Below are 21,333 nucleotides of genomic sequence, written 5' to 3'. Positions count from 1 at the left end.
TAAACCATAGGTCATTGAGAAGTTGGATTTTGTAAGTACTGAGAAGGTTATTTGAATTGTGACACACACCCAAGAACAAAGCTGCAATAGTTAGGAAAGACCAACAAAGGCATCACCTGTCATGAAAGTGCTAATGTGGCTGTTACAATTATAATCCTACCCTTATTTGTTCCCTTGTTTTCACTTTATATAACGATTAGTATTGTACTTAGCACTTGTTTGGATCCGTGGTGCATCTTTAGAATCTCAGGTCCCGAGGCCCGGTTGTGTGGAAGCTACACTTTCTAGCTTTTGAAAGATGTGATGCACGGTGGTGGTGGCAACCAAACCCTGCTCCCAAGCATGCTCTTGATTTCTTTGACGAGAGCTTGACCATGCGTAAAATCTAAAAAATTGTTTATTTGCACAACATAGTAGTAAAAATATTAGCTGATTGAATGAATGTTCTGTTTTTTTTATTTGATGAGAATGAACGTTTTATAATGTAGAAAATGCCATGAAAGAAAACAGACAAGTGATTTCTTTTTTATTGTTGAGGAAGTAGGATAATTCAAATTGACTCAATTATTTTTGAATCTTTGTTTCCTTTCTCCGAAGCCAAAACATAATACAGCTGGAGAAAGAAAACCGTAGTACTATAAAGAGTGCAAGCCTGCAACTGCAAGGCAACAGCCAACTGCAGAACAATTTAACTTACGTAATACTTATTAATTCAATTAAAAGAGTTTTATGTGATGTTTGCTGCTCTATTATAAACAAATAAAATTGATTTTTTTTTTATTGTTGTCATGTCCTCAGCATGCAACTACATAAGTTAATTTCTTTAACCAGATATGCAATGGACCACAGACTTTCTTTTAATATAAGTCGAGTAATAGATGATAAAATTAGATTTAACATCATTGTATTTTTAGAGTTGGATTCGAATTCAGAACATTTAATTAAGGGAAAAGACATCCCTTAGCAACTTGTTGTTGGGTCATAAATGATTTTTTTATGAAATAATTTTTTTTGACAATTATTAAATGATATTTTTGCTATAAAAAAAATTAGAATATTGGCGTGGTAAGTTAATTAGGTGGCGTAGGAAGGTAAAGAATTCCTCTCAAAACCAAACAGACCCTACAACACAACAATCCTCGTCAACAAACAACGTTAAACACGAGACAAAGACATGCAAATACAAACACAAACAACAAATTCCTAACTTTGTCAGGGTCTTGTTGGATTCTGGCTGGTCAGAAAAAACAATTCTCCACAGACAAAGGAAAAAAAAATTCCTAACTGATTCAAACCCATTTCAAAATCATCTATAATCACGGAGGAAAATTAATTTCAATCATTAATTATCTCAATGTGTTAAAAATCTGAAATCTTTGTTCAAAAGGGTACCAAAAAAAAAAAATCATAATCATGAGTGGAGGGAGGAACCCACATGGTGGCACCACCGTTGAGGTTAAGGTTCATCCTCGCCGTGGGTCTCCGTCTTCGTCGTCGTCGAATCCTCCCGTCACTCGTGATCGTGATTTCAGGCTCTTTAAGCAATGGGTTCCATGGCTTGTTCCAACTTTTGTGTTTGCCAACGTTATTATTTTCATTGTTACAATGTATGTTAATGATTGTCCTGAGAATGCATTTCATGGTACTTGTGTTGCTCCTTTTCTTGGAAGATTCTCCTTTCAACCACTTAAAGAAAACCCTCTCTTTGGTCCTTCTTCCTTTACGTGAGTTTTCTTTTTCTCTTTATCTTTTCATCTTATCATACAATACAATTACAATGTTTTATTTTTTTTTATTTTATTTTAATTACAATTTTACATTAATCAAGTTATGATTGGTTGGTTCTTATGATGCATGTAGTTACATTCAATTATTCTATTTTCTCAAATTATTACATGTGTTGATGTTGTTAAGAGTCTCGCATTAGATGAGATGTAGCTTGAGAATGAGTTTATTAGTGTGGATAGTCGTCATTTTGCAAGCCAGTTTTGTGAATGAGTTAGGCATAATTGAATTTTAAGATGTATCAGAGTTTTTCCAAGATCCATTGAACCGCCTGCTATCTGGCCACCATTACCAGGCCACACGAGTCACACTTTAGATGTCTAAGATTGGGGGTAAGGGTGTGTTAAGAGTCTCACATTGAATGAGATAGACATGAACATGTGTTTATAAATGGGGGGTTGGGTAGTTAAATTGATTCGAGCTAAGGGATAAGAAGTTGGAGGTTCTAAGTTCAAACCCGGACGAAGGAGTAAATATTAATATAACAACTAATTGCTAACACTTGTCATTCAGAAACAAAAACGTGTGTTTGTAAGGATGCATAGGTTCAATATAAAAAACCTAATAGATGTGTGAGGGTTGTGTTTATCTTGTGTCTGTGTCTCTACCGGTGATTCATAGATTACATTCTCTATGGCTATGAAATTTCAGAAATGACTAAAATTTGAGAGTTTTCAACTCAAATTCAGTCCAAATTATGTATTTGCAATAGCTAATGGACAGTACCAATCTTAATTTTAGGCAGATATATCTCTTGGAGATGTTTTTTATGTGCTGACGAAAACTATTTATTACTCGCATTTTCAGATTACAGGAGATGGGTGCTCTAGAAGTAGATAAAGTGGTTCATGAACACGAAGGTTGGCGCCTTGTCTCTTGTATATGGTTGCATGGTGGGGCTATCCATGTACTTGCCAACATGTTGAGTCTTCTTTTTATTGGAATTCGGCTTGAACAAGAATTTGGATTTGGTATGGTTCTGGTAATTATCCTTGCATTGTTCAAGTATATCGTTATATTTCTTCCGACCAACAGTATTCCATTATCTGTATTTATATCATTGTTTTTACATAAATGTTCTGGAAGAAAAGAAACTCAGCTGAGTTTATTTAGCAATGAAATCAATAAAAAAGCTTTGTTGTCGATTGTAATTTCTACCTTTCTTGTCCTTTCGCAGTTAGAATTGGATTTCTCTATGTGATATCTGGTTTTGGAGGGAGTTTGCTGTCTGCGTTATTCATACAAACGGGCATCTCAGTTGGTGCATCTGGTGCATTGTTTGGCTTACTCGGAGGGATGCTCTCAGAGCTCTTCATTAATTGGACGATATATGCCAATAAGGTGAATGAACTAAAAAAATTGTTCAATTCAACAGTGCTTCCTGATAAATAATTTATTGTCTTTGCGGTCTGCGCCTAAACCATTCTATTTCTTTCCATTTTGTCTCATGATGTTTTGCAGATGGCTGCATTGTTGACTCTTATAGTCATTGTTGTAATAAATTTAGCTGTTGGAGTCCTTCCACATGTTGACAATTTCGCTCATCTAGGAGGATTTGGTTCTGGCTTTCTGCTTGGATTTGTCCTTTTGATTCGTCCTCAGTTTAAATGGATAAGCCAACAACAGTCTAAATCTGGATCTCATGCATTTTCTGTTAAACACAATAAGTACTTACCTTATCAATATGTGTTGTGGGTTTTGTCTTTCCTATTACTCATTGCAGGGTAAGTTTGTTTTAGTTTTCTTTTCTTTTTTGTATATTACCTTTAATATTCTTAGGACTTGGATAATCTTTTCACAAATATTTTGTTTGTAGAGATTGAATTTATGTTATTGCTTGTAAAGTAGTATTTAATCTAAAGTTGGATAATTTTGACAGATTCATTACTGGGATGGTTCTACTCTTTCGAGGTGTTAACTTGAATGAACGTTGCTCGTGGTGTCATTATTTAAGTTGTGTTCCTACCTCAAAATGGAGTTGTCAGGAACAAAGCATTTATTGTGAGGTGAGTGCTCATTTCTTGTGTATCTTCCATCAATTCTATTTTCTAGTTCATTGTTTCTGATTCAAACATTTTAGAAGATTGTTACACAATGTTTTTTCTTTTATCTAAATTGGTATTGATACAATATTCTATGCAGACAACGGAATTCGGAAATCAACTTAACATCACATGCATGAGCAATGGTAGAAGTGACATTTATCCTCTGTCGAATACTAGCTCTTCTGATAGACAACAACTTTGTTCGCAACTTTGCCATGGATAGATAGATACACATGCAAAATTTCTTGAAGGGATGTTATTCAACAACTTGTGTATATGATTCATTCTTGGTAGTGCAGAGAAATTCGTTGTTCTCAGTCGGCAATGATGGATGATTGTTATGCCAGCCATCATAAGTTTATTACTATTATTATTATTATATTATATTATTATCAATGCTATTTCTATCTTAGCATGAAATATTTTGCTATTATCAAAAGAGAGCAAAGGAATGGAATGGAAGATATATTTGGTTAAAGAAGCAAAATAATTCTCAAAAAATGTAAATGCTGTCGAATATTATTAGGGATATGTTAAGGTGAATTGCTTCCAAACTTTAAGGCAGTGAAGGTGTAATGAGGGGAAAGTTATTCTCCCCCTACACTTATAAAAAACCACATATTTTTTAGAATGGCAAAAATTGTGCTTGCCTTAGGCTAGGGGTGGAAAAAGAAGTTGATGTAAGTAGAGGTGTATAACTTATCTGCTTGGTGTTGGATGTAGCTTGGCCCCAAATGAAAGGGGAAAAACTATTTGGAAAACCCAACTCATATGTGGCATTGCACGTTCTTTTGAGCAATATTAGCCTCTCGTGTATTTTCCATTTTGATTTGGTAACCCCCTTCTCAATTTCTTCTAAATAAGCCAAATCACTTAAATTGTCCAATTAAGCCTAATCACTTAAATCTTATATAAAAAAGAGAACATTTAGAATTCCAATTACAATTTTTATAGATATAATTTAGTGTCTGTTTGAATGAATGGTGAATCAATGGTGTATCTTTTGCCAATGATTCGCTGTGATTCTCTCAATCTCACGATGATTATACCTCATCCCTCGACCACAATTTATTGATATATCACACATTAAATATTAAAAGGATAAGAACTTAACAAGTTCATATATTTTAGGCAAAATATTACTTTTGGTCCTTTTAGTTTGACATAATTCTCAAGTTAGTCCTTTAAGTTTCAAAAGTTTCAATTAGGTCTTTTTAATTTGACAGAATTCCCAAGTTAGTCCTTTAAGTTTCAAAAGTTTCAAATAGGTCATTTTAGTTTGACAAAATTCCCAAGTTAGTCCTTTAAAGGACTAACTTGGGACCCAAATAGGTCCTTTTAGTTTGAAACTTAAATGACTAACTTGAGAATTTTGTCAAACTAAAAGGACTTATTTGAAACTTAAAGGACTAACTTGTGAATTCTGTCAAACTAAAAGGACCAAATTGAAACTTTCGAAACTTAAAGGACTAATTTGGAAATTCTGTAAAACTAAAAGGACCAAAAGTAGTATTTAACCAATATTTTAACCCTCTCAAAAAAAAATCATATATTTTAATCTTCTCAACAAAAAAAAAAAGTTCATATATTTTAATACTATCCAATATTCTCTTATCATATCAACTCGTATCTTATTCTTTTTCCTACCAAATAAGCCCTAAAATAACTTTAACAACGATTTTCTTGAATTTTATGTTTTTAATTAATTAATTATGCATGTGATTGTGTGAACACCATATACATGAAATAATTATTATGTGAGCTCAACATGAAGACAGGAGCACAGATATACTGGTGTAGGTTAGATGATTAAATAGAGAAAATCTTGTGTGGACCAAGACCAAGAATTTTGGTTTGGTCACACACAAAGAGAGAAGAGAGAGAAGAGAGAAGAGAGAAGAGAGAGAACATGTAGAAGAGAGAAGAGAAGAGAGAGAAGGAGAAAAACTTGTGTGTGTGACCAAACCAAAATTATTGGTCATGGTCTACACAAGTGTTTCTCGATTAAATATGCTACCAGCCCCTACCACAAATACTAGTACTCATCCACCCTTTTATTGGAGTCCAGATTGTGTGGCCCCATTTTATTATCAATTATCAAAAGCACTTAAATATGATGCTGTGGTCGTTGGTACTTCATGTATACTCGAGTATGGTAGTTAGTTAGGAATAAGAAAAAAGACAATAGGTTGCTTGCTCCATAATCTTAGGAACCCAAAAAAGTGAAAAAATAAATAAAGAAAAGGTAAAAACAACATTACATGGTGCGACATCAAAGATTTGTTTAGTTGATAAGAAACTGACTCACCCGTAAAGTTGTAGATTTGACTCTTGTTACCAATATGATCACCTTTTTGATAGATGATATATAAGTATCTCTATAAATATTCAATAAACGTTAGACTTGTCCTAACCCTGTTAAACCGCAAGAACTGAATTCACATAAACTTTTTCTAAGTAAAAAATATATATTACATGATGCCTCCTAAGGCACGAGAACAAGAAAACGGGTGGCAAATGTATATGATTGCAAACTGCTTGCTTAAGAAAACTCATCTTTTCAACGATATTATAGTTATTGTCTGTTGATTTGTGGGCATGCCGAATCCCGGTTCATTGATACAGTAAAATGGTCCAACGTTGAATTATAGGCTACGATAGGATTAATTATGTAGTGTGCAGCATGCATACCCATCTCACTATACATTATCTACTGCATCATATCATTGTGATCATAGCAGCAACAAGTCAACATGTGGTCAGGATGGTAAGAGACTTAGACATCTTAAATGGTTGGGAGTTTGATATCTGAATTTTGCTTATGAATAAAGCTTGATTGTGAAGAGATAATTACATTACCTTGCTTATGAATAATGATCATAGCGCATTTTCAGCATTTCTTGATTAATTTTAAACATAATTACAAATTTACTGTCCATGATATTTTTTTTCTTCAAATCGCATTTTAACAAATATAAGAATATAGTTAACGCAATTTGAATTTATGGTTAATAACTACTATATCAATATGTTGAAATTCATTGACTATAACTTAATTAGCCAAATATTTGCAAGTCATTAACGAAGCACATAATTCAAGATGTAATAATAGATGATTATATCAAAAAAAGTAATAGGAGTAATAGATGATTAATTTGTCCATATGACTGACAATGTTTGTCCCCTCTTTAGTGAAACTGATATTCTGAACTTCTGATCCGTATATGTATGTGTTGTCTACCTCCTGAACCAAAAGAGGTACATTCATTCTCAAGTGCAAGCAAGAATTGGTTTCAGAAGAACATTTTTCTCAGGTAGGGTAAGGTATTGTAACCCAAAGCCAAAACAAGCCCATGATATCGTGTTCTATTCATCTACATATTGTATTTTCCACCCAGACCCTTCCCTTATCTTTTTATTTTACTACGTAATATTTTATATTTATTTTATTTTCATTGGGGGAAAGTGGAAAAGTTCACTCAACTAAAAGCTAAAATTTGGTTTGGATATGGCATTAATTGACGCCAACGGCCAATCTATCCTCTATCTTTCCTTGTTAGAATGAAACAGATATTATCCTTGAGTCACCACACCCTGGCCTCAAATATTGACAAATAATAACAATAGAGTAAATGGTTATTTCAGTCTTTGATTTTGCACCTTGCTCTCACAAAGGTCTTTGACTTTGGATTAAATACAAAGTAGTCATTGAATGTGCACTTCCGTAAATAGTTTAATCTCTGATGTTAAAAACTTCTGTTAATTGATAAGGTGGCGTGCATGAAGTAAAATGAAAGTAAAAAATAGTCACTTTAGTCCCTGAACCAAAAATCAGTATCCCCAAATTAAATCTCAAATTGATAAATCCCGAATTTAATCCGCAAATTCCTAAACCCCTAAATCTCTTATAGTCGGGATTCAAACATTTATTCACATGTTCCGCTCGTTTAAATCTTCTGTTAGACTCAATCTCCGTTGTTAATGACCTTATTTTATTAATTATATATAGAATAATAAAATAAAACGTTGAACATCATTGACAAAGATGGAAATGGATAAAGTTAGAAACCCCATCTTCTCACATGGAAGTGGATAGTAGTTGTGTGTCTAATATCTCTCATCTTACCAGATACCACATGCATTCTTTAGACTATTGGCCTTATAAGCCAAAGTCATTTATATCTGCCTCATCACAAAATGCATGTGCAAATGAAATTGCAATCCGAAACGCATCCACACCACACTACAAGGCAAAAGATCGATAGAGAGGGAATATAATTACAAGAAATGCTTAATCAATCCTGGTCTTAGATTGATTTTTTGTAATCTAATATGGGTCTCTTTGATAACGTCTGTTTTTTTAGTTTATAGCTTATAATTTATATCTTAGAAGCTCATTTAACAAAAAAATATAGGTTTGGTGACGATCACTTTCTTACGAGTTTATATCTTATTTTTACGAGCTATTAGCGGTTTGTGATAAGGTAATTCAAGTAGTTTATAGCTTTTCCTCAACAAAAAAAAAAAGTAGTTTATAGCTTATAATTTTTTATCTCATTTTTATTCCTGCAACCCTAATTGGGAAAAAAAAACATGGGTTTTGCTAACCAATGCCCTTAGGGCAATGGTTTATTCCTGCAACCCTAATTGGGAAAAAAAAACATGGGTTTTGCTAACCAATGCCCTTAGGGCAATGGTTAAGGAATCAAAAAAGGAAATAATTGTGAAATTTCATGTAGAAAAAGTTGTTTTTTACTATTTCAATAAGTTGAATGCACAATTTTCAAGATAAAGTTACTACTTTAAGTTTCTTATCAAGTGCCCTTAGAGCATCTCCAATGGGGGGTCCTTACTTAACAAGGACCACTCCCCGTTAAGGACCCTCCATTGGAGGAAGAAAAATTGAGTCCCCGTTAAGGAACGGACAACTATATAAGGACTCTCTCTCTCCTGAGTAACTAACGGGTCCCACGTTTAAAAAAGTAATAAAATGTGTACTACTTGGTCCCACTTGCATAAAGAAGTAATAAAATGTGTACTACTTGGTCCCACTTGCATAAAAAAGTAATAAAATGTGTACTACTTGGTTCCACTTGTAAAAATGAGTAATAGATAAATTATTTTTGTTTAATATGTAAAGATAGTGAGACATATTTAAATACTTTTCATTGGAGTCCTTATTAGTGTATTGCCATTGGAGTCATTGAGTCCTTAATAGGTACTTTTATTAAAAAATTATAAATAAGTGATGTGTCACGTGGGGTCCATTTAAGAAGTCCTTGTTAGGGAACTACCATTGTGGATGCTCTTAGGGCACTTTTTAGCATTTCCCAAAAAACATTAATTAAATATACATTTTTTTTATGTTGTTTCATATTTATAAGTTACTTCAACCATTAATTTTATCAAACACTACAAATTGAATCAGTTAACTTATCGATTATCAGTTATAAACCAGCTTATAAGCTCATCCAGTATAAACTAGTATTTTATAAGCTAGTATAGTATATGTTAATGTTTACCAAAGAGAACCTATATCTTCATCTATACTCCTTAATGACAAAGAACAAGATGCTTACCTGGAGTCGAGAGTTCTTTGTTGACTAGCTTTTTTCAACGCACATTCAAAAGTCGTAATTTATTTTAGTTAAAGAGAATGCAAATAATTAGAGCCAATTAGATCTTCTCTTTGATTTAAAAGGGGAGACAAGTTGAGTAATGGCATTTGGTCATCAATGAGAATCACCCATTAAATCAAAATTCATGTTTACTCCTCCAACAATCAAGCCTAAATAGGTGGGAGTGGGAACCAAATGCTTCCATTCTCACTCTCAAGTCTTTATTCCGTATTGTACCGTGTGACTTTGTGAGAATTATGTTTTTTTATGCAAAAATTATGGTGGTTGTCTAAAGCAAAAAAATATGTCACCAAAGCTTAAAGTGAATTAATGTAAAGTCAGGAAATGGTTGGTGTGCTTATGCACTCATCTCATTTCCTACCTAATAAGTTGATTAAGTATATTGTTAAAAATTGTGGTTTTGTCTAATGCGCGCAAATTTATTTTTTATCATAGGATCAATAAATCAAATTTGATTCAACTATAAAACGTATTAATCAAATATGTAAAAAAAAAAAAAACTTATACATCATGCAAGATTTATCTCATCTGTGTACCATATAAATTATAATTGACCAAAGATTGTGTTGGTACTACTAATAGAAGTTTAGGCTTTAATCAAAGGGCAGAGCATTTGGGAAGTTGGACTTTGATTTGGGACAGATCAATGAATCAAAATCACAACAGCGGGGGTAGCAGGGTATAGTGATGACTGATGGTCAAACGTCACTATCTGTTTGGTTCTGCATTGGACATTTTTTGGTAACTATAACTTCATGCCTAATGGTATGTATAAATAGTTAGAGTGATGTCATTATTAAATTACTACTATGTACTCCTATAAATGTTTAATGCTTAAAGAGCCATTGCTTAAAACATTGTTCTGTTAATTAATGCAACGGAGGGAGTAAAAATAAAGTTAGAGGCTTGAGGTTCCGTGATTATGTTTCCTTAATTGGGGTCTTAAGAAAATGTTTACTTATGATGTCGTGCATGGTTTATGGAAAATGTAACACTCCTTTTAAGGCATGGTTCACATTATTGTAATTGTTAAAAGAAAGTGTTTCCAATCTGTTTATAAATAATTATTAAACATATAGTTACTACTTACTGCATCTTAGTTATATGTTGAAATAAAGCTACACATGTAATGCATGTGTTTTTATGATTGGGCATGGAATGCAATTTGCCACCAACTCAAACTGAACTTGAATCTTTTCAACTTAGCGTGAGCTTTACTTCAATTTGCTGAGTGTCCCAAATTTCCCTCCTTTTAATGTGATACTATATGTTTACATATTTTGATTTTGGTAAAATGAGAATGTTCTAAAGGGAGGAATCAAACGATGAACAACTAACGAAATATGGAACATAAACAGAAGCTGGTCGTTATCAATCATCTTTTGATACAGTTGGGGCATCCAATGCTACTTACTTCAAAATTTATTTAGTCAATTGCAAAAATACTTATATTTAATTTTGTTTAAATGTAGCTTGCCACTTAAATGAAAAATAATTAGTCTTAAATACACTTTTAGTTCACTTATTTTGATTCATTCACACTTTTAATTTAAATCTTAAAAATTAAATTTCAATTCTACATTATTGTGAAGAACAATAATGTTATATATTTGGAAGGAATTATTATTGTTTGAAGAACAATAATGTTATATATTTTTAAGGAATTATTATTGTGTGGATTATACTACAAATTTATTTTTAGTTAAACTCAAAAGCTTCATCAAATGATGAAAATAATGCTAAAGAAAATATTAAACAACGTTTCTGTCTAGTGATAATAATTTTATTCTGTGGATAAGATATAAAGTTTTTAACCAAACATGGTTAAATATTTCATCAAAGATTCAACCAAAAGAGCAAAAACAAGAGAAAGGGAGAATTGTTTGGTTGTGGAGTATAATGTGTGGCCCCACTTACAAGTTACACTTACAACACCATTGAGATTGGAGCGATAATTAAGGGCATGTGAGAGGACTCGCCACCCACGCTGGATTTTCAATTCCCTCCCTTTTGAGTCGTTACTTTCTTCTTCTAATCTTGTTTTAGGGCTCCTAGTCAATCATTAACTTAACTAGAAATCAAAATTGCATATTACTTCTCATAAAAGGTTGACAAAAGGGCCAACTTTGGCCATTCCATTCAGCTATGTCATGGATCCGACTCCTTTAAAATGAATAAATCATTTACAAATTAAAAATATATATTGTGGATATATCATAATAAATTATGAATTTGTTAAAATAAATCCACAAAATATATTTTTTCGTGGGGTGTGGGGAGGTTTTGTTGGTTGTCTCAAGTGTTCTGCATATATACGTTATCTATTGTATGCTTTCTATTTTGCTTTTTCCGCAAATGTTTTTTTGTACATCTTGCACTCATTCATCGTGAATAATATTTGTTGATTAAAAAAAAAATTTAGCAAGATCAATTTTACAAAATCAATTCATTAAATTTTTTTCTTACCGCATAACCAACCATGCACTATGACTCAAGAGCACTTGGATGATGTTCCTAAAAAATCTCTTTCGACTTATTAGTGGTCATACATTTAAAACAAGCTTTGAAAATTTTGCAGTATTAAATCTTTTAAGAAAGAGTCTTGTCAGACTCGACAAAATAATATTTTTAATTTATCTAAAGATGATATCTGATTTAAGAGATATTCTTCCATAATCTTAAATAGCTACAAGAATTAGGAATGATAGTACTAGAATTACAAAAAACAGATAAAGCTAAACTAGCTTGCACTTTATTAGCAGAAACAGATGAGGCATGGAACTTGTATAATCCATCCTGCTGACTAGCCAAACCAATCATCTTCAGGGATTTGGAGTCCTGTATGATGCATTGGTCAGGTGAGAATTTAAAGAAACAAGACAATGATTCACACACTTTGGCTACAGACATGAGATTGAATCTAAATGAAGAAGAATATAAAACATTAGCAAGATAAAATTGAGGACTGAATTGAATATTGCTAGAGTGAGTGACAGTGGCAACAGATCCATTAGGCAAAGTGACATTTGCAGGAGGAATAGCATGATATGAGCTAAACAAATTCAAATTACAACATATGTACTCATTAGCACCAGAGTCAATTAACCAATATGAGTCAGATAAAAAAAGGAGAAGTGGTATTGATTATACCTGCAGAAGTACTTGAAGAGGGAACAACATAGCTGGAGGAAACTTGGGGAGAGGCACTGATATTGTTGACAGTGCTAGAAGTGGAAGTTGAAGCTGAGGGAAGCAAGTTTGCCTGTTGCAATAAAGCTACAAGTTGATCCACCTTCTCTTGAGACAAACCAGATACACCAGTAGAAGTATTGACTTCAGATACATCACCAGAAGAGGCATTGACCTGTGAATTCTGCTTATTCACATTGGGAAATCCATGCTTCTGATAGCAATAATCAACAGTGTGATTGGTTTTATTGCAGAAAGTACAATGTCTAGGAGGCTTATTGTAACCACCTTTACCACGCCCCTGAGACTTTCTGGCATCAAAAACATTAATAGAGACACTGTTATCATCAAGAGTCACCATAGCAGGAACAGAAGCATGATTGCTCTCTTCTTGAATAACCAATGAAAACTCCTTGTTCAGTGTAGGAAGAGGATCAAGTAAAAGAATTTGAGTCTTAACCACTGAGAATTGTTCATTGAGACCAATGAGAAATTGAATAATCTGGTCTTCAACTCTATAGGTCTTAGGTAACTTCACAGCATCACACTTGCAAGCAAAAGGACAATGACATGTAGGAAGAGGCCTATGTGAGTGCAATTCTTCCCACAAAGCCTTCATCTCTGTGAAATAATCCAATACAAATTTGTTACCTTGCTTCAATGTGTGAAGTGAAGATCTCAATTGAGCAATGCAAATTCTATCAACTTTGGAGAAACGTTCTTTCAAATCTTCTCAAACCTCAAAAGCATTGTCATGAAAGACAAGTGTTTGTGCAATTGAATCTGAAACCGAATTAATAAGCCATGAATGAACGAGATGATTACAACGTTCCCACGCATTACAGTTCAGATCATCAGGATCTAGTTCAGGTAAGGTTCCATTGATGAAAGGAAGCTTGTTTTTAGCTCCTAAAGCGCGTTGCATAGAACGACTCCATGAAAGATAGTTTGATCCATTGAACTTTGGAGAAACAACTACAGAATTTGGTCCTTTGCTTGGATGAATGAAATAGGCTGATTCAGAATCAGAATGTTGCTGTTGATTGTTGTTGCGCACCATAACGAAAACAGAGTATAAGCAATTGAAGGAAGGAGGAAGAAGGTGCAGAAAGGCGAAGATCAAAACGATAACAGAGAAATCAAATTGAGTAAAAATCAACTCAATAACGAAGAAGAACACAAATATTCTTCACAAAAACAGTGAGAAATCAACAAGAATCGCTGCAAATGAAGCAACGAAAATGGCAGAAAACGAAGGAAGAAGATGAAGATTCAACAAACTTCATCCACAAGGCACAACGGAAAACGGTTACAAGGACCGTAACAAACTTTCCCTTGAGGGAAAATCTGATACCATATTAGAGATACATAGTTTAGTTACAAGGAGTACTAGTCATGTTAGTATATATAGGTGTAACCTCCCCATAAGTGGGTTAACTTTCTCACATTGTAATTTTCATTTTCCATCAATAGAAAGAATTTCATAAGCTTTTCTCTCTTTCATCAATGGATGTCATGTTTCATAACATGGTATCAAAGCAAATTTGGTATCCTCCTTGAAGGATTTTCCGCTGCATTTTTCTCGAGAAAATTATTTTCTCAGCTTTGTTCCATTTTCCTTTTCCGTTCTTCCTTTCTTATTCCTTTTTTCTTTTCCTTTCTTTTCTAAATCAGTTTCCTCTGCGTACTGTTCTTGCTTTTTCGTTTTTTTTCCTGCTATTCAGTCCTTCATCCTTCAATCTTCAAATTCGGTTACGATTTCTTGATCGAAATCCTGTTCTCATTCAATTTCATAATTGATCTGTGTTCGTTTTCGTCATTTTCCCCCCAAATCCTAGGGTTTCGAAATTTCTTGATCAATTTCAACTTCGATTTCATGTGCGATTCGTATGTCTTGTTCGAATTCTCCATCGATTGCAATTTCCTGTTTCTGAATATCGCGATTTCGCAATTTGATTTCTCATGTTCTTGCGATCGCGACTCTGTTTACATCGCATTCCATTACAGTTTGTGGTTTTGCTTCAGTTTGCAATTTGGTCTTGATTTTCGATCTGATTGTCCTTGATTCGATTTGAATCTGCTTTCGCACGTGTATGTATGTTGTTTGAAGGATTGCTTTGAATCTGGATTTGCTTCATGCTTCTGTTATTTCTTGCACAAGCTGTTCAGAAGCTGTTTTTTGTGTTCAGAAGCTGTTTGGTTCAGCAGCTGTTTGGTTCAGAAGCTGTTTGGTTCAGAATCTGTTTGGTTCAGAATCTGTTTGGTTCAGAAGTTGCTTTGGTTACCTAGTAAGAATCAATTGCACTTTTCATTGTTTTTCAAACTCAAATTGGTAAACTTTCCCACTTTGAGGGGGACTATTAGTACTCATTCATCATCTTTGGATATTGACTTTGAGACTTTCGATATTGTTTTTTGAGATGGTTCTGAGGCTCACTTTTCAAATTCATTGTTTGAGGGCATTAGAGATTCATAAAACAAGATATTCTGATTCTATACAATTCTTGAGCACATTGTTGAATGCTGCTCTTAGTTGTTGTTTGTTGATTGAATATGATTTAGATGCTTGCTTCTGGCTTTCTTCATCAGTAGTTTTGTGGATGCACAATTGTGCTAGTTTTTGGCAGATTGTCTTTACCACTCGGCTCCCTTCCTTTATGAGCTCTACATGGCACTTTAATGCCATTGGTTTTGTATTTGGTGAGGTTTATGATTTTGGCTCAGTTTTGGATTGTTGGAAGATTATTGGATTGATTACTTTTCCTCGGTTTCTTTGTCCTGGATCGTTATTTGGAGTGCTTCATTATTGGAAGCATTGGTTTGGCCTATGGTTTGAATGCATCAACATGGTTTTGTTTTCTATGATTTGAAGACACATCACATGGCTATGCATCTCTATTGGCTTGCTTTTGGTTTTTCTTGTCTCGGCTTGGCATAGGAGGGCATCACTTTTATCTTTGGAAGCTTGGTCTTGCTGCTTCATGGTACTTTTGGTGTGAAATTTGTTCAACATATGACCTCCTTCCATTGTTGACTATGGCTCTTCCTTGAATTTGGTTTTTCTTGTCTCAGCTCGGCATTGGAAGGGCATCACTTTTATCTTTGGAACCTTGGTCTTGTATATGACCTCCTTCCATTGTAGACTATGACTCTTCCTTGCACTTCTTTTTGGATATCATCATTGTTTTTTGGATATCCTTGTATTTCTTGTCTTGTGCTTCTATCTTGAGTGATTAAACACTCTTGATGGTTAAGCGTTGTGCCTTAATTGGCTTTGTTGATATTGGCTTCTACCGGATGGTGGTTAAGCGTTGCTTTGATGCTCATTCCTTCAATTGGTTCAACCTTGAGTTGTGGTTGCTTCTTGTTGGATGAGCACTTGTTTGATATTTTTCTTAGCCGGTGTATTTTCGACATCTTTCCTTGTATTTTCTCATTTCAAGTTGGATGTGTTTTTGAACACCTTCCAACTTGAGGGGGACTATTAGAGATACATAGTTTAGTTACAAGGAGTACTAGTCCTATTAGTATATATAGGTGTAACCTCCCCATAAGTGGGTTAACTTTTTCACATTGTAATTTTCATTTTCCATCAATAGAAAGAATTTCATAAGCTTTTCTCTCTTTCATCAATGGATGCCATGTTTCATAACACATCTTGCACTCATTCATCGTGAATAATATTTGTTGATTAAAAAAAAAATTCAGCAAGATCAATTTTACAAAATCAATTCATTAAATTTTTTTCGTACGCATAACCAACCATGCACTATGACTCAAGAGCACTAGGATGATGTTCCTAAAAAATATCTTTCGACTTATTAGTGGTCATACTTTTAAAACAAGCTTTGAAAATTTTGCAGTATTAAATCTTTTAAGAAAGAGTCTTGTCGGACTCGACAAAATAATATTTTTAATTTATCTAAAGATGATATCTGATTTAAGAGATATTCTTCCATAATCATAAATATGAATGAATAATATTTAGTCACACACATAAAAAAGCTATTTCTAAAAATACTAAATCATATTATTGTCAATTTCTTTTTCATTATTAGAAAAAATCTTTTAATGTTTGTATGCCCAAACATTATTCTTTTGTATTTGTGACTATAAAAGAACACTACTACAATGATTTAGTGACATAAGATCCGTACAATGTACATACATATTTATATTGTCCCTCTAATAAAAAATACATATTTATATTGTCATTTTTCCTTGTCGTTGACGATTAACTGTCGCACCACTTTATATCATGAATTATTATTTGTTAATTCACCTACTCTAATCACACCCGCATATCACGCCATTTGAAGAAATTCGTATTTTTTATTCACCTACTCAGAATTGTTTAGACAAGTACTCTTAAATATAAAATCTTTCTTTCAAATAAAAAAAGTATTAAATAAAAAAAAATTAAGGAGAAATGTGTTCTAGTTGTTCGAAGTCCATTCTAAAAATAAATAAAGTTCAACAAAAAAAAAGTTTAACAAAAAATTGGGCTCTGATTTTTCTGAAAGTCGCAGAGGTAGCTCATTAACCACACCTAAGCTCAATGGTTACTGATAATACTTCTCTTCCACTAACCACATTTCAAGAGAGTGCAAGGCAAAGCAAAAATTAAACCATGATAATGTAAGAGCCTAGAGTGAATTCACACCATGTGAATGCAATTGGAAAGTGTTAGACACGGGGCTCAACAATGCAGTGCTTTAAATAATTGTATTTTACAATCACACTTATAGCAGCATTTAATATACAAGATAAATAGTTGATTCTCTTGTCAATTCATAATGTTGATCTTAAATATTTTTAATAAATATTAAAAAAAATTATAAAAATTTGATATTTTAAGGGACTAATTTGCATTTGCAGAAAAAATGTTAAAGATTAATTTGAATTTTTTTTTTTTCATAAGGGACTAAATTTGATAACAAAAGAATTGTGTGAAATTCCAAATGTACCCCTTTGTACTGGTACCACTGTAACTAGAGCAAACATTCTCCATAAGTAGCCCCCAACCATTCCCCACTCACTCACTCACTCACCACTCGTTCCACCCATATCTCTTTCTCTCTGTTCCATACCTCTGCTTTTTCTCTATTTTCTTGTCCTCAACTGTCCAATTTTTTTAAACTAAATCTAAGAAGAAGAAAAAAAAAACAGAAATGGGTATGGGGAGTATGGTTTACATTGTGACTCTTATTATGTCACTAACAATGTGGATGGTAAATGCTAGAATCCCAGGTGTTTACAATGGTGGTGCATGGCAAACAGCTCATGCCACTTTTTACGGAGGTTCCGATGCTTCCGGCACCATGGGTACGTCTAGTACTAAAATAAATAACGTTATAACACATTAATATAACATGCTTTTGTTATTAGATTCAGTTTTTGTCGCTTTGATTCGTAAATATAAAAAAAATGAACGATGTTGTGACTGTTCGTCTTTTTTGTGTGTTTAGGAGGAGCATGTGGATATGGAAACTTGTATAGTCAAGGTTATGGAGTTAACACAGCAGCATTAAGCACAGCACTATTCAACAATGGACTAAGTTGTGGTTCTTGTTTTGAATTGAAGTGTGCAAATGACAAGCAGTGGTGTCATTCTGGTAGCCCTTCCATTTTCATCACAGCTACTAACTTTTGTCCTCCTAATTTTGCTCAACCTAGTGACAATGGTGGTTGGTGTAACCCTCCTCGTCCTCACTTTGATCTTGCCATGCCTATGTTCCTTAAAATCGCTGAATATCGCGCCGGAATCGTCCCTGTCGCCTTTCGCCGGTTTGTACCCTACATTTTTGCTTATTTGCTCTATTAAAATTGATTTTGGCATAATAACCGATGACATCAAGTGTTTGTTTGATTTTGTGGTGATAAAAGAATGATTTTGAATGAATTAATTTTACAGAACTTATTTTAGCTTAAATGACTTGAATGTTAAATGGTTTTTGTGATAGATCTCAATGATAAGGAAAAAAAAAAAAAAGTAGAATAAGAAGTATATAGATAATGGGAGAATAAATTGGAAGACCATGTTGGAATAAATAACTAATTTGCAGCTTCACATTTATCATCATAAGTGCTTATACATAAACCCTAATAAAAGTGCTTATATATAATCTATTTTTATAATAAGTGAGAATTAAGTTAAGCTATTTTCCTATAAGTCATAAGATGTTTTCATCAACCACTTCAAAGAAGTTAAGAAAATAAACTTAAAATAGTTTATGAAGGATGTCATAAGCTTTTGTAAATAAATAAATAAATACAATGTCATAACTTATTTGCATAAGTTCTCCTATACACTTCCAAACAAAAATTATGTCAATCCAAACATGCCTTAGATAAGGCTTATTTACTTAGCTAAAGAACACTAGTATAACTAATTCATTTTTATCTCTAGTTTATATCTATTTGTATTTTATTAATTTTGTTATGTTGATTATGCAGGGTGCCATGTAGGAAGCGTGGTGGGATTAGGTTCACAATAAACGGATTCCGTTACTTTAACTTAGTCCTAATCAGCAACGTTGCAGGTGCAGGGGATATAGTGAGGACCTATGTTAAGGGCACTAAAACAGGGTGGATGCCAATGAGCAGAAACTGGGGGCAAAATTGGCAATCAAATTCAGTTTTGGTGGGTCAAGCTTTGTCCTTCAGAGTTACCGGTAGTGACCGTCGCACTTCCACTTCTTGGAACATTGCTCCACATAATTGGCAATTTGGTCAAACTTTCACTGGAAAGAATTTTCGTGTTTGATTGATCAATGGTTACTTGCCACGTAGGTCACTGGTCAAAGTTCACATTGTTTATTTCAATTTTTTAATATATAATGTGACAACAAAAAGTACAATGTTGTTTTGTTTTTTGTTTTCCACCAATTGTGTTTTTGGCGCGCAATTTTACCATAGATTGGTGTTCTTTTTGACTAGGTTGTTTTGAAGACTGTGACATTATAGAAATGTGTGTCAAAGTGGATAATTAAAGGAGTGGAACTTTTGTGAGTTTTGTTTGTTGTGCTTTTTAGATTTGTATGAAAAATGGAAAAGATTAGGGTAGAGGAGTTATTTGGAAAGGATGAAAAAAAGTGTAGGAAATGTTGAAGTGGCTAGGCAAAAAAAGTAGCCCGCAGCTAATTAGTTATACAATTTATATGCAGCTGTTAAATCTGCATTGCTCTATGTATCCATTGAGGTGTGTTGGTTGTTAACCCTATGAAAGTTCAAATTGGAAATTTGTTCTCTTTTTCTTTTATATTCTTCAATTTTACCCTTTGAGTGGGGATGTAGTACAAGCAGTATCATAATGTTTGTTGGAAGAAATGCAAGGTCTTGCTCTAACCAAAGTAATAATCCAACCACTATAACTACAAATAGTAAATGACAAAAAAATTAAAGTTGAAACATCGAGGCACAAATTAACTGGACTCATAAAATGAACCTACCATGTTGAAAGTTAGTTTGGGGTCTTTTTATGTATGATGACTTTTTCATGTGCTCCAACTACGACTACCCACAATTTTATGAATGCAATTCAACAAATAACTATGATTACCTACTTCTATTTTTTTGGAAAATTAAATCAGAAATACTTACAGTCTCACTCGGTGTATTGTACGTAGGGTGCTTGATTATTTTATTTCTACGACTATTTGTAAACTGAGGTATTTCTTTTTTCAAGAATAAGAGTACTTTTTAGGTAATGCATTGTGAATACAGATACTCTTTTTTAAACATATAACCGAACGTTGTTGCGGAGTATGACTTGTTTTCCAAATACTTTTTGACGCAACCATAAATTATTAACTTGAGAAGAGTGGAAATGGATTAGGTCAACCAACCAACAAGAACTTGCGGCCAAGTCTACTTCCAGTCGCGTAAGTCTCTGCCAGATATTTGCATCACTCCCTAACCCACCCATATGGTTCTTTCTTGGTACTATCTGTCAAAGATTTGGACCCCAAAACAAGCCTATGACAGATAACGTGTCAAAGTTGGGCCTTAATTTTTTGATCAAACAAAGTCTAATTTGACATAGCTTATTTCCACCCCTACTAGAGATCACAATAGTGTTCAAGGATTAACTTTACATCGACCGGACAAGAGGCTTGGTTAAAGGGATACATCGTAGGTACTCATAAATCTATAGTAACGCAACATACGAACATCAATTGCAATATTTGAGAAACTATTGGGAAAATGTACAAAAGAAATACTAAATGTCTTAAATCATGGGGAAATGTACATTAGAAATACTAGATGACTAAAATCATGCAAATAAGCAAAATTTAAGATAATTACTGCCACAGAAATTTAGAGAAATAAATCTCTGAAGAACTTTAGAGGATTGAACTGGTATATAGAGCATCAATATATAAATATATAGAACTTCTAGCTAATAGTTATTCTAGGCAACATCAAGCTAATTGTTAAAAAACAGTTCAAACTAACTAAAGACTATATATGCTTTTTTATTGTATGGAAAATGCTTTATTTTTAGGCTCAGGTACGATTTCAAATGAATATAACTTAAATGTTTCAAGACGAAAATTTAAACCAGACTACAACAGGAGACAATTGATACCACCTACTTGTCTCGATTACTTTTCAACATATATTTCAGTAATCAGCAATTTCAAAAAACTTCAACTCGTTTCAAAGTTTTAAAC

At 33.3% G+C, this 21,333-nt stretch overlaps 3 protein-coding genes across 3 annotated transcripts; 2 read left to right on the top strand and 1 right to left on the bottom strand.

Annotated features, from left to right (window-relative positions):
- The first annotated feature begins 25 nt into the window (after positions 1 to 25).
- On the top strand, positions 26 to 4,629 carry LOC146950960 (RHOMBOID-like protein 1). Its single transcript, XM_085746915.1, has 6 exons — positions 26 to 1,724; positions 2,593 to 2,756; positions 2,963 to 3,126; positions 3,247 to 3,509; positions 3,665 to 3,791; positions 3,928 to 4,629. The coding sequence occupies exons 1-6, from the start codon at positions 1,414 to 1,416 to the stop codon at positions 4,051 to 4,053; spliced, it is 1,155 nt and encodes a 384-aa protein (XP_085603041.1). The 5' UTR covers positions 26 to 1,413; the 3' UTR covers positions 4,054 to 4,629.
- Positions 4,630 to 12,124: 7,495 nt separating this feature from the next.
- Positions 12,125 to 13,718, bottom strand: LOC146950959 (uncharacterized). The gene is made up of 3 exons (XM_085748693.1): positions 13,502 to 13,718; positions 12,620 to 13,387; positions 12,125 to 12,369 (listed from the first exon to the last, which is right to left on the bottom strand). The coding sequence occupies exons 1-3, from the start codon at positions 13,716 to 13,718 to the stop codon at positions 12,125 to 12,127; spliced, it is 1,230 nt and encodes a 409-aa protein (XP_085604819.1).
- A 3,985-nt stretch (positions 13,719 to 17,703) lies between these two features.
- Positions 17,704 to 19,919, top strand: LOC146950958 (expansin-A6). The gene is made up of 3 exons (XM_085746914.1): positions 17,704 to 17,983; positions 18,127 to 18,445; positions 19,115 to 19,919. The coding sequence occupies exons 1-3, from the start codon at positions 17,830 to 17,832 to the stop codon at positions 19,422 to 19,424; spliced, it is 783 nt and encodes a 260-aa protein (XP_085603040.1). The 5' UTR covers positions 17,704 to 17,829; the 3' UTR covers positions 19,425 to 19,919.
- The last annotated feature ends 1,414 nt before the right edge of the window (positions 19,920 to 21,333 follow it).

This window comes from Medicago sativa, chromosome 2 (genome assembly GCF_051527215.1).
Source record: "Medicago sativa cultivar Bolivia chromosome 2, Bolivia_mono, whole genome shotgun sequence".
NCBI classification, from domain to species: domain Eukaryota; kingdom Viridiplantae; phylum Streptophyta; class Magnoliopsida; order Fabales; family Fabaceae; genus Medicago; species Medicago sativa.
Note: the sequence above shows the minus strand (reverse complement) of the source record. Positions and strands in the feature narration are given on the sequence as shown.